Source organism: Ammodytes marinus (genome assembly GCF_949987685.1).
Source record: "Ammodytes marinus genome assembly, chromosome: 13".
Taxonomy (NCBI): Eukaryota; Metazoa; Chordata; class Actinopteri; order Uranoscopiformes; family Ammodytidae; genus Ammodytes; species Ammodytes marinus.
In genome coordinates this window covers 28,112,949-28,127,657 of record NC_137217.1, presented here as the reverse complement: position 1 = coordinate 28,127,657, position 14,709 = coordinate 28,112,949, and the positions used below count along the sequence as shown (strand labels likewise).

Here is a 14,709-nt window from a genome sequence, read left to right as displayed (position 1 = left end):
TCTAAAAAGTACTTTTTAAGAATGGCCTTTTGAGGTGATTTCGATGACATTGACCTAATTTACTCTGAAACTGCTAATTAGGGATGGAAAGCGATTGGCTACTGAATCCAAGCATCGCAGAGAGGGATGACATTTGCCCTGCAGAGGCAACAACACTCTCAGAATCAGTCCGTCACAGCGTCACCCAGTGAAAGACAGGCTGTGTTTCCGAGTACGCACCATGACAGTCAGAGCTCACTCATGGCCTTTGTGCTTTATAAAGCCCGGCTGTGACACACACACACACACGCTCACACACACACACGCACAAGCACGCGCGCACACACACACACACACGCACACACGCACACGCACACGCACACGCACACACACACACACATACACACACAGCTCTTTAATGGATCATAAAGAGGCGGGAACAGGAAGAGGAGGGAAGGATGTGTGCAGCAAATTGATGCTGGGCAGCCTGGCAGAAGGGGCCAGCACGTCCACCGCCGCCGCCCTTGTCCCTGTGTCGTCCCACTGTCATATCTCACACTTGACTCGCTTGTAACCATCAGAAAGTGGGGAGTAGCTTTCGCAGGCACTCAACAGTATGTGGCGTGATGGGTGGCACACAGGCTGATGCCGGTAAACACAATAACACACGCCTTGTATAGGCCTGAGCGTGACGTCACGCAGCCGAAGGACCTCATTTGATCTCTATGTTGTGCTGTGTGATCGTTTTCCAGACACATCTTTCTATGTACAGTGTGTATTACTGTGGCAAAGAAAATTATCTGCAAAACACAGAGACAGACGCACACATACACATACACACACAGACACAGACACACACACACACACACACACACACACACACACACACACACACACACACACACACACACACACACACACACACACACACACACACACACACACAGCACCCTGGGATTTGGAGCGTGTAACTGAACAAACGCAACATCCCATTAAAAGGCTCTTGCTCCTGCATCAAAGGAGAGTGTCAAATTTGTAGAAAGGTTTTGCCTTTGTTGTTTGTGGTTTTGGGCTCACCAGGTGGAAACATGGGTGAACTATGTGTGATAATGATAGCCAGCTGAGTGAAGAAGGGCAGAAAAAAGCTTTGTGTGCAACTATTGTAGCTGTTTAGTCTGGATTTACTCAGCCTGCATCCACTCAGCATGTTGGACTATAGCTTAGCTAAAGGGAATCTCTTTCATGGTTTGGTGTAATGCTGAATTTTCTTTCGAAGTATTGTGTCTACTTTTTCAAGTAATGATTTATGAGGCACAGAGCTGGCGTTGGTATTTCCAGGATCACAGGCTTTGATTTTAAGACAATATACCCAACAGTATAAATGTACTATATGCACCAATTGTACCATACGTTTTTTTTCTTGATTCAAGTGGAACTGTTATTCTTAGCTGATGATTTGATATGTGCATGGACAACACAAGAATGTTAACATTCTCTTAATGTAATCAGTCAATGTGTGTTGATAATGGAAAATTATCTGTAAATTGCAGCTGCATTGTGAAACTAGAATCAGTAGAATATGTTATGCATTTACAGTATGTCATTTTATGTTCAATACAATAAATCTAATAGCACAATCCAGTAACAGAGGTTGTGCCGTGTTCGTTGTCGTTTTTGTTTTGAAGCTGAAATGACGAATGACTTCCTTGTCCGAAGAAGCTATTGACCACGTTTTATCTCTTTGACCCCCCCGGCCAATGGCTAGTGTTTCCTCCTCACCACAAGATGTCTCTTAAGCTCACCAGAAAAAAGCCCCCTGTGGCCCACACCAAGGCAGAATATACACAGCATTTTCTGGAAAGGGTTGGTGTTTGAATACATCAATAGCACTTATCGTGAGACAAGAAAAAGCACAGGAATTTTGTATGGTTTAAAATCATAAAGTAGGAAGAGAGCGACAGTACAAAGGTACACAGAGTGACACATGCTCATTAGACAGAACTTTAAAGAGGATGATTAAGATGTCGAGCCTGAAATACAAGACTTATTTTTGGTGGAGCTTTCGTCCATCAAAATGTAAATGAACCTGCTCAGACCAGGTTTCAGTGCCAATTCGCTGTACAAACTGTACACGCTAATTACTTGTGTGAACCATTCTGATTGTAAGCACACCGTGATCTAAATCTGGAAACAACAATCACAACGCTGTAGTCACATCATAAAGAAAGCGATGATATGACATTGCTGCCTCTTGTTCTAAACATCCACTCCTCAGTATTACACAAGCGTATTGAAGGATTGCTTCACAGCATAGAAAGCTGTTAGTGGGATAGACCGGATTTAGTAACCGTCATGCAGGATTTAGCCGACTCCCATGGGAAAATAAATCCAGTTGGAGTGACAGGTCCTTTGAATACAGCTGAGCTGTAAAAAATGGAATCGTTTTCCTGGTGTAATAGGCACCTGATTGTGGGATATTGCCAGAGGCTGCAAACATCAGACAGATAGTTGGTCCCTGCCCAGATTATCACCTATTTACATTTCGCTCAAAACTGCATTGACTTGGAACGGATGTGTTTGTTGCAATTAAAACAGAGAATTATCCCTGCTGAGGTTTAAACATTATTTAGTAACTAATGAGAAAACACCAATGCAGTGCTTGGATATCATTTTTACAAGACCAAATTGAATATGTCTACAATAAATATGTGTGTCTTCACAAAGTAGGAGCAGGCTAAGTCTGTGGCTAGCTTCCTTTTGAAGTGGTGAATATTTCATGATTGCACTTCTGCTCTTGCGGCCACAGCGGGAGATTTAATGAAGGTGGATATTGCTGCTTCGGAAAAAAAAAAAAAAAAAGGAAATTAAAAAGCATAGGTAAGTGGTGTTTCATACTATGTCAGCATCAAAGTGGTTTGAAAGGAAGCATAAAACGAAGAATAACCTGCGTTATATCCCAGATAAACCTTTACAAATGTGATCTATACCTGGATATACCTTCTGGAAAATGAAAAATGTATTGTTAAAAAAAGGTGTATCTGCAATAATCAGACTGTATTCGTAGATGAACAGGAAGAAGAGGAAAAAGTCTGGTCATTAAAGTAATCAAGATTCATATATGGGCACCATGAGGGTCTGTACAAAATGTCATATCTGGACCAAAGTGGTGGGTTGACTTACAATGAGAGCCAAGCCTCTAGTGTGGTAACAAAGATGTACGGTATATGGCACAAATATACTGTTCATACTGAGACTAAGATTTCAGAAAAGTAAATGTCTAATTGTGGCCTTCAGGAAGTAAACAGCTCACAAAGACAGCATACTGTATTTTACCAGTCTATAGTTTTGGTTTTGAAGGTTGTGTTTTCAGTGTAGCCAGGCCAGCCCTCCCCCTTCCCTCTCCAGATGTTTCCAGGTCACAGAAAACATGGCGTTCGCTGACAGACTAAAACATCCCTTGGTCTAAAGAAGTCCATGGAGGGGACGGACAGAGGGAAAGTGCTTCCTTAGTTCATTTCAAGGGCGGTTTTATGGAAAATGAAAGGGACAGATCTGCTATCAGTCCCTTTTCGCTGACTGTTCATTGCTTATCTGGTGCTGTAATTTGAGCAGTAGGTTGAAAGTCCACAACATATAAAAGTTATAATATATAAGAAGGAACTTTCAAGATTATAAAATTGAACGTTATCACAAGATTACCCTGAACAATATAGGGCTACATCAGCTAACCATCCATTAGCATCGTAACTGTTATCATTGTAACATTTTGGCTACAGTATCGTGGATCAACACTTTCCCACTTATCTCTTCCCAATCTTATTTTTTATTGAGTTGCTGCGTACATGTCTGCTCATGATCCAAAACACATCTGAACTTTGACCAGTCTGAGTCACGCACCAACGATCTGTATGTGCAACAGCATAGATATGTGTGTTCTATATACTGTATATCTATGCGCAACAGTGACTCCAGCAGCGAAAGGCAGACACACTCCGCCTCGCTACGAGCCCGTCTGTCACTCACACAGATCAATACAAACTTGGGTTAGATCTGAGGAAACAGATTAAGGTTGGAGAAGGAGACTTATTGATCGCAGGCCAATCCACCCCCCTGTGTCCATCTTTGCCCTTACACAAGTCAGTCAAACCATCTTCATGCTAAATTGGAAATCCAATTACTCTTGCCGGCAGACTTTTTTGTTCAATTGTATTGTTGTAGGCCAACAAAAAATTTACCGGAAGCATCCAAAAGAAAACTCTACGAACTCATTTGATGTTAGACTGCTGGCCATATATATTACAGAAGTTAAACTAATTCAAGATTATTTAATTATATTTATACACCAATTTGTATTGTTTAATTTTCACAGAAAAAATATTGACTGTTGCCTGATCACATTTAGTCTTTGCATGGCACATCCAAGATGATAGGTAGTCACAAGAAAACACTCTGATGACTCTTTTTGGGTCACATGTAAAGACTGGCAAAGAGAAACCGATGCAGGGGACAGTACATTTCACGTTTTACAGAGCAGATCAATAAAGCAATTAAACCTGTAATTCACTAATGCTTTTGTGGACAGACAAATAAGCCTGGGGGACTATTTATACTCCTGCTTCTGGGGGGGGTGGGGGGGGGGAGGAACTCCCAGCACCTCCCGGAACCTTGAGGTTACACATCGTCATCCCCCAGTCTCCTGCTAAAATTATACTGTTGCTTCTTTTAGGAAAACCGCACTATGTTAGTTACAGGCTGGAGTCCTACACAGAAATCTAAATTAAAAAAAGCAGATGCAGGAGTTGTGTCTACAAAACTGGAAAAATTGCTGACAACAATCTCCCTTTCCCCTTACACCCACCTCAGCTCTATAACTCGGAACTGAATAGACACTTGTTACATTTCATTATAAGCAGTCCAGGCAGCCAGATGCAAGAGTAAAACGTTTCTTCCAGCTATTTCAAAGAACTTGTAAAGCAACTACACTTCCAGTACATTACAATTTAGGTTAAAGATAATCTTCCTTTCAGTTGTTTTAATGTGTTTTTAACAAAGAGTCCACTGCTGCACATCTGCTGCTATAACTATGACCATGGCTGCTATAGAAATCAAGTTCCATTAAACACACATTAGCTCTGTTTGAACTGTAACGGAGAGCCAAAGGCAAATAAAGGGTGAAATACTGGAAATAAAACATGAAGGAAAAATGCACGATGAGAATCTTTGTCGACACCTTTTACTATACAAGATTTGAAATTTGTAAATGAAAAAAAAAATCAAATGTATTAATGATTTATTGTGACATTTCCGCAACACATTAAAAATCAAATCTAAAAAAAAATTCACTAGAAAACATTATTTCCACTTAAAAAATATGGGCAGGATTTCCTAAAAAAAGTATCTGAAAGTAAAAAAATACATCTGTAGAATATAATCAAATCCAGTCCAGGCAATGCAGATCAGCTCCAGTGCCAAAGTTCAGACTCAGCGGGGCCCACGTTTCTGTTTACCTTGGGCCCTTAAATCATTAGGTCCGCTCCTACATCTGACCCTTATTTGTTGTAGTTCTCTTGAGGATTTGAATGAGTTTGTGAGGGATTATCCTGACTCTATGTGACGTGGCATTTCCTGGTTCTCCTCTCTTTCATTTCCTCTTTCTCACGCTTTTACTCATTTACCTCCCACTCCCTCGGGGTCATTATCCACAACTCCACATCCCCCATTAGTGTTGCACAATCAGACTCGCCTAGTTTACAAATGACTGTGACTGTTTTAAAAAAAAAATGTTTGTGATTGTTAAATTTTCTTTGGAAATATAAAAGCTTTCCTGATTTGAGTTAACTCCCTGACAGTCTGGAAACATTTACTTATTAATTCCTGATTACTATAATATGTGAAAACTATTCCCTTTTGCACAACATAGAGCAGGTTTGTTAGGCTGGTTTGAGGGTTTACCTCATCTGCTAAAGAAAGACTAACATGATGAGAGAAAGCAGACAGACAGGCAAAACGATGCAGACTACACATGGGCAAAGAAAGATGGGTAAGCAATATAAATACAGGGAGTGAGGTAAGTAAATGTCACACAGATTAATATTCTGTGCTGACAGGGTCGACGACCTACTGGAAATGACAGAGGGAGGAATCTGACTGTGTTTGTGTGTGTGTGTGTGTGTGTGTGTGTGTGTGTGTGTGTGTGTGTGTGTGTGTGTGTGTGTGTGTGTGTGTGTGTGTGTGTGTGTGTGTGTGTGTGTGTGTGTGTGTGCGTGCGTGTGTGCGGGAGTTAGAGTGAGACAACATGGGGCCTTGAGAGGGGAGGCAAGACAGCGATGGCAACAGAGGAGAAAGGGAAAGTGTTGGAAACCATGGGGGGACATTTTGAGGCTCTGCAGATGGCCAAGACACATGTTTACCATCCGATGGATTTCCACTTAAAAGCTTTAACGACAGATGGATTCCCCAGACATTCCAGATGCAGTCAGACATACAGACACAGGTCCTCTACAGATAGGCTATATACAGCAGGTAAAAGTGCCATGAAAGCTGAAATCTAACTATTTTATCAGCATCTGCATAGTCCATATCTATCTTTACGTATACCTCCAATGTAAATATATCATTACAAACTATTTACATTTACATTTAAATTAACACTTATTAAGTAAAGCTTTTGATACTTCAGTGTCTGGGTCTGCTGCTTCCATTGGCCTGTGTTTGGTTCTGATTGGATAATTGAAAATGAGTCAGCCATTTTGTTGTGTTTTTGTATATATTTGGCTAACCATGTGGTGGCCATATTTGAAGACCTGAACCTTGTGGTAACTTCTGTGTAACATCTGGTTGGATTCTCTTAAGGTAAAAACCAGTCATTTCAACACACACACACACACACACACACACACACACACACACACACACACACACACACACACACACACACACACACACACACACACACACACACACACACACACACACACACACTTAATACACACAACTCACACAGCTTGTGAGATGTGCTAGCTTCTTAGCATGGTACCTGAGTAAAATGCACAGAAGCTATAGTGGCAAGTAGTCGCATATTAACTACATTGAATGTCCACATGATAAACGGTTTCTTAGATGCTATAATTAATACAGTGTACTAAACATTGGGAGGAGTGTAACCTACAAGGTGTAAATGCTATTCCTACCGACTCTTTATTTCCTGCATTTACGAGGATTTGTGATGTCGATTTAAATGTACTTTGGGCATATATGACTTTAATAATTTGCACTCTTCAACAGTTGATGCCAAAAACAACTTTTTGTTTAAGGCAAGGCAAGGCAAGGCAAGTTTAAGTTAAATAAGATCACACCTTCCAACCATGACTTGGTGTTTATATCCTGAATCAATCAACCATATGTCCATCCAATCCATTAAATAATTTCCCTACAACCACACCATGTGTCGACATAAAATAACTATAACACTTCTTTAGCGCTACAGAAATCCATGTCTCCAGCTTCTAAAGTTAGATGGGATGGTCAGCCTGGAATTCTGGGCTCGGACCTGCAGCCAGTGTGTCACTGAACAAATGTTTTAATGCTTTTTATTGGATTAGTCCACTGGCAGAGCGGCAGGCCGGTCGATCGTCCACTCCGTTTGATGGGTAATAGCATTATCCAGCGTGGGCCGGGATTGGCAGACAGCAGCGGACAGAGCTATCCTACCATTGATCGGCTCTCCCCTCCAGGGCCGCTCTGATGCTAGCCTCCATCCAGTCTTTCATTTGTTTATGAAATATTGATATTGGCGGCTATCTCCTCTTAGAGATGAGGAGAGTCGGCTTGATGGAAAGGAGAGAGTTCAGGGATGCTGGAAATAGGTTTTTTTAGTGAACGTAAAGCTTTTTCTTCAAGTAAGGGGGTGTATCAGTTAATATCATGAATCACATCTTGACAGCTTTTGCCTTTTGTGCTATATATCCTTTTAAACCCAGCTTTATTTAGCCACAGCCTAAAGTCTGGGTTTTGGGTAAAGTTTTGGGGCGACTGTGGCTCAGGTGGTAGAGCGGGTCGGCCGATGATCAAAGGGTTGGAGGTTCGATCCCCGCCCTGCCACCTGTCATAGTTGTTGTGTCCTTGGGCAAGACACTTCACCCACCTTGCCTTGTGTGAATGTCGATAGTTAGCCTGCTATCGGTATATGAATGTGTGTGCGAATGGTAACGTGGGAATGAGAACAGGTCTCCCTTGCAAAAGAGTCTTCGGTCTCAATGGGATTTACCTGTATAAATAAAGGTTAAAAAAAAAAAAAAAAAGTCATATCAAAGACAAAAAAAAAACTTATAAAAATGCCTTAATGTGTTTTGGTAAATTAGGTGTGACAGTCACTTACTGCATCACTCATATATTAGAACTCACAAAACAACAAAAAAAGCAGCACGGATGTCACATTCACATTTGAATCCATCCTCTTTGTAAAAGAATCTCCATAATATTTATTTTTCAAATGTTTTTTTTGGAAGGCCCAACAGGCTGACGGGTATGTATCTTGGGTTGGGATTGTTCCCTTTAGATCTGTATGTTGATAGCGCCCTCTGTCTGCAAACCACTTCTGGTACCACTGTCCTCTCCAATATCCCTCTTTCCTTTTAGAAAACCTTCCTTTAACCTTCCCTCAACCGCAAAAACAAGCTTACTTCGGCTCCTGCGGTGAGAGACGGATGCAGTAGATCTTGTCAGTACACAGATGCTTCAGTCTTCCCCTAATGACAGTCTGGATTGACGGGCTACCACAGCCAAAGCCTTTTATGCAGGGGAAGAGCTTCTTGGATCAATAGTTGTTACCTAGGCAAAGCCCACACAACCACTAATGAATCCAGTGGCTTACAGCACAGGCATACTGCTGCTGCTCTTTGTATACACTGGAGAAAAATACTTAACAGTCCTTGACCAAATTTAAATAAAAAAAAAAACATCAAAATACATCCAGAGCATTGAATTAAAATATACAAATTAAGAGATGTCATAGTTGTATTGAAGGAACTGTAAATAGGAACGTAGGATCATAGTTAAATAGGCCTATTGTCCAGCAGGTACCAGAGTGACGGATTGTGTCGCAACACTTCAGTGGTCTTTTCTTTGCTTTGTGGTGTGATGGAAGACTGAGAGCTGTTGTCTGGCACACCCACCTGTCTGTCTGCTCCACATTTTCTGTTTTTTCAGCGTAGGATTAAGGTACTTGATATATCAAAGGTGCTAAAGCCTGTTAGTCACCTGTCTGGGAATTTTTCTAATTATTATAAAGGTTTTGTGCCAAGAAGGGAGCAGGTGCAGTGGTGTGTGTTTCAGAGCTGTCCATTAGTATTTGGACAGAGACACATTTTCTATTTGTTTTGTACTCAAGTATATTTGATTTAGAATTAAATAATTATGAGTCATAAGAGCTGAGATTGGAATTAGTTGTGTTAGTACGGCCGTGTTCAACTTGTGATGTTTCAATACACTTCCCTAACTGAGATGTAACGCCCATCAAATTTAAAGGAATAGTTCTACATTTTGAAAACTTTTCTATCAGAAAGTTAGATGGAAAGATTGATACCCCTTTACAAAGTGCAGACCTCAAAAACAATTATCTTAGCAAGCATATAGCTGGCATAACAACTACCGGTATAAGCAGTGGTTTACAACTATCCTGGCTCTGTACATATGTAGTTTAAACAAAATACACTCACCAACTAAAGGAATAGTTTGACATTTTTGTAAATATCTTTTTTTTTGCTGTATTATATAGAAAGACGACTGACATGCACATTGTTGTTCTGACATTTCTGCTTTTGCATGAATTGAACAAACTAGAAACAACATGTTAATTTGTGAGATTCTGGCCTGCCTATTTTTATTTATTTTTTTATCTTTAGAGAAAACCACTCTAGCTGTTTGCTTCCAATTGAATCTCCACTAAAGCAATGAACAAATACAAGGGTTTAAATACCAACTGTGATTACCAATAAACATAATCTATTGTTTCATGATAAATACACATAATTTGGATATTGGTAGGTATTGAACATAATTGTCCTTTTGGGCAAAGTTTGATTTTAGTAAAGATAGGAATTTTACATATTTTATCTTTAAAAACCCATTTCATAAACAATACTACTGGCCCTCATAATAACCTTGTCTTCCCACCAACAGCAGTTATTCTCCACTGCGCCCAGACAAACCTCTGATTCAACACAGTCCACTTCCTCCTGCTCTGTGCTGTGTGTTACAGATAGCAGTTGATGGATTGTGACATGGCTTGATTTACGAGAGAGAGAGACTCGGAGCAGCTAAAGACCCTTCCAGATCCACTGAGATATGAAATGATGGCCGTCTCTGCCAGCCCCTGCACCTGCACCACACATTATTACTGATAGCATCGTGCTAAGGCAAGCACTTTGCTGCTCGTCTGCATGGTATTAAGCTCAGCCAAAGGGTTATTCATAGACTATCAAACCAGATCTGCGGTCAGGAAATGCTGACTTATGTGTAAATATCAATTCAATTAGTGGGAGTCACTGTTGCTGAGGGTGCACTGCCTCGTTTTAATGGCCCACCACAGACACTAACAGTGCTGCGTAAATCACATTTGTACAAGAGAAGAGAGGCAGATATTAGATTATACTTGTTTACACATCCATTTACTATTTATATTTAGACGTTAATTGTCATAAGTCATAAATAGTATGACGAACAGTGATCATGCACAGATTTTATTGAGGATTTTTCTTTGGTTGAACTAAGAAGCAATCATACAAATGAATTACTTTCCCCTTCTTTTAATGCCCATGAAATTAAATGATTATGAATTTCTGGCAGAAAATAAATAAATCACAGTGTTTTGTTTTAAATAAGTCAGTGAGTGTTTAGTTTGAGCAGTTTTACAAGGAAAAAAGCCACTCACCTAAAATCAAACATGAATCATACATAATCCATCATTTAGCTGGGAAGTGCAAAACAACATAGAACTTATTGTTCCTCTCCGATTTTTACAAATAAAAGTGCACAAATAAAGAATCATGCAGACAAAGTCACTTGTTCTCATCCAGGCTGTATGAACTGACGCAAACCATTACGTAACTAGAGGCACAGCACTGGTGAGCAGTGCGGGTTGTTTTGGTTCAAGGGCTCTGAATGTGTTTAAAACACAAGGCACAATGTTGCGTCTCCGGTGCCAAACTCCCAGCCTCTTGTTTTTCACGCCTGAGAACGTAACCTCTGTCCCCCCTGTCAGAGTTATGTAGGCCAGCCTGCTGAGCAGCACAGACAAAATGGGAGCACAGCTCGGTAGATGCAGCCTCAGCGAAACCATCTCTTTAGGTGCAGAGGCCGTTTCTCATGGGAGACTGGATTGCAGCCGAGGTAAAAGCATAGACACTCCCCAATATTATATATAGAACAGTGTTAGTGTAACAGATCCTATAGTCATAAACAAACTTGTTTATAACTCAAACTTTAGAAAGAGTAGATACAACACAAGAAGCTAATAAAAGTGCATTTGTGATTAAATTATTTATCCATACAATCTGAAATATAATATTCCTGATAGGGATGCACCGATCTGACTTCTTCTCTCACAATACTGATTTCAATATATAAACTCTGTCCATTAGCTGAGTAGCATGAGGATAAAACTATATTATTTAAAATTTGGTCATCAATCGGATACAACTAAATAAAGCTGGAATGATTTGAAATGTATAATGACAGTGACTGAGAGACAGGTTTGAACGTAGATTCATTACATCTGACCGATACCATATTCATCTATTAGATCAGTATAGGCGCTGATGCACCAATCGTATTGGATTTGCATCCCCAGTTTTTTTGAGATTCTGTATTTTTGTTTTAGATAAATCACCATACTCATATTCTCATCTCAGCCTTGTAGATGGACAATCAACATGGAACTATACAGCATGTTTTATCTTTACTCCGAGTGCACACACACTGCCACGTTCTTGTGTCTGGCCCAGTAGTGACAGTCTTCCGGAAAGCTCCACGCGGCCGCCGACTCCTTGTGGCGACTGACGGCGTGAACCACAAACCCGCACAGCTGCTTCTCCAACACCTCCACCACTTCTGGAGCTTTTCCCTTCTTCCCCTGGCCCTCCATGGCCTGCTGGATGCAGTCCCGGGGCACGGGCTGGGGTTTGGTGCTGTACGACACCACCAGGTTAATGTTGTTCACTTGGAGCACCTCAAACCAGTTCTGACCGGCCACGTGATGGAAATGCTCCCCGGCTCTCCAGTTCCGATAGGTGCTTCCCGAATGGTTGATAAGCCTCACTGACCAGCTGACCCAATCGTACTTCTTCACCAGGAACTCTAGAAGCTGCTGAGTGGTATCTTGTAGGTTCTCTTCGTCCTTCTCCTGCAGGAGGTGCTGGGCGTCTAGCTTGGCCTGCTCGGGGAAGGCGGCGGTACAGGACTCGATGGTTGTCTTCATCCTGGACTCTACTTCCTCGATTTTGCCGCTCCACTCTTGGATCTTGTCCTCTTCTTCCTCCAGAGCCTGGGTCAAGGCACAGTGGCCCAGCAGAGCGATCAGGCCCAAACAGAAGAGCTCCTTCATTCGCACGCAGAAATCTTCCAGGAGACGGCGGTTCCTCGCCACGTATCTGCAAAAACAGAGGAACCATTTTACATTCATGGAATTTAACGTATGCTCCAGAGAAAGCCGACACCTGTGTTACGGACGCAAGAGCTGCAATGAATCCAAGAACATTAATTTGATGAAACAACTTACCTTTCAACCACGTCTAACACCGACTCTCCAAAGCTGTTTGTCCCCATCAGAGCGTCGTACAGCACAAACAGGTTCTTCTCGCCCCCGGTTTTGGCAAAGTGCTCCAGAAACAGCCTGGTCTTCACCTCCTTGAACTGCTGTTTGGCCTCCAAGATGTCCATGTATTTCCTGAACTGGTTCCTGATGTTCTCCTCCACCGAGAAGTACTGTGAGTCCAGTCTGCCCTTCTTGATCTCGCAGTCGATGTCTTCAAGTTGGGCGGAGAGCACGTCGAGCTTGTTCCTCACCGTCAGGAACTGCTCTTTGACGTAGAAGACCTCTTTGCTGTGGACGTTGTCTAGGGCCAGGCGGAGAACCGGAGCGGCTGCCTCACAGAGGGGGAAGAGCTCACCCACAGCACTGGCCAACACCTCGGCCCCCCTTTGAAACATGTCCATCACTGCCTCGATGGCCTCCTTCTTCTGGGCCACAACCCTCTCCAATGAACTGCTCATGTTCTGACAGACAGAAGGACCAAATCTGGCGTGAGCTATTAAACAAACATTTGGGAGAAAGATATGAATTGTGCTGTTAAGGAATGCAAAAACAAAAAATATGTTTTTAAATCCTTGACCTTCATTTGGTTGGGGAAGGACTGGCTATTATCACACAGACAATGTTAAGCAGCGGGTCTGAAACCCTTTTTATCTTGTGAACTCTTAAAATGAAGCTTAGTTACCTTTTACACACTTTGAATAGAACCGTAATGCTTTTCAATTGGTCATATACTTTATGTTAATAATGACAAAGTATTTAATTTAGCATTTTTATCAGTATCTTTTCAAACACTCTTGGCCTCATTTTCCTGAGGATTGTACGGTTTTTCATTGAGCACATTCCAATAATAACATGAGAAGAAGTTATAATAAATTGCTGAATAGTTATCCAAATATGTCAGAGCTGAATGGATAGGGACAGAGACAATGAATCTGAAACTAAATGTAACTGTACAGTTACATTCATTATTCAAGCAAACATACCAAACACTCTCTTCTTGCTTCTCTAATGAAGATTTGCAGCTTTTCTTCGGCTCGTATGATAATAAACATTTATTTGAGTTGAGGAGTATTGGTCATACAAAAGCAGCAGGCATCTGAAGCAGACAACATATACTCTCTATTTTAGCTATTACATTTTAATAAACAATCAAGAAAGTTGGTCAAATGTCAAAATCTAGATATGAATGGTCAGTTTCAAATGCTGGATTTAAGAGAAAAAAAACATGTTCAAATCAATCTCATTTCAAAATCAAGAGTAGGCTACTCAATCATTTGTAGTACAGCAAATCTACCCACTCAAAAGAATGTAGGTAATGATGTCATATAAACAAAATGGGGGCCTGCTGAGATATTATTGTATGAGAAAATGACACAGACGTCCTTGGGTCTGCATGTGACTCATACAAAGCAAAGCAGACCCGAGGCCAAACCATGTTTAAAAATCCCCTTTCGTCCTTGCTTTCAACCTGATGCACATAAATAACAGTGTCCTCTCATTTCAGATGTTTGTGTGTGGATGGACCCCAGATGCTGCGTCACTTAATTCCTCGACAAATTATTATCGACATTCATTTCTTTTAGTTTATTTGTTTTTGAACATGCTACTTATAGTGGGCGAGGGCAAATGGGCAAACGTCTGAACATGTAATAATCAGATTGATTTAGAGTGTATGAGAAAAAAGCATTCTTTAACTAAATAAAGTGGGGAAGGGTTGTGATGTGCCCAAACTACATCATGTTTAACAGTCATGCGCAACCACAATAAATGCGCAACGGAAGGCTTTTTTACGCACAAATCCCCCGAGATCACCGGACACACCTTACAGCATATTATCCCTTTCTAAAGGAAGATAAGGGCATTCATCACATTCCTACAATAACAGCGTTTGTTCCTGTACCTGAATGAAGTAACTCTGG

At 41.1% G+C, this 14,709-nt stretch overlaps 1 protein-coding gene across 1 annotated transcript; it reads right to left on the bottom strand.

Annotated features, from left to right (window-relative positions):
* Positions 1–11,935: 11,935 nt before the first annotated feature.
* On the bottom strand, positions 11,936–13,248 carry LOC307259704 (protein rapunzel-like; the record flags this gene model as incomplete). Its single annotated transcript, XM_080039649.1, has 2 exons — positions 11,936–12,626; positions 12,755–13,248. The coding sequence occupies 2 exons, from the start codon at positions 13,246–13,248 to the stop codon at positions 11,936–11,938; spliced, it is 1,185 nt and encodes a 394-aa protein (XP_079895775.1).
* Positions 13,249–14,709: the final 1,461 nt, after the last annotated feature.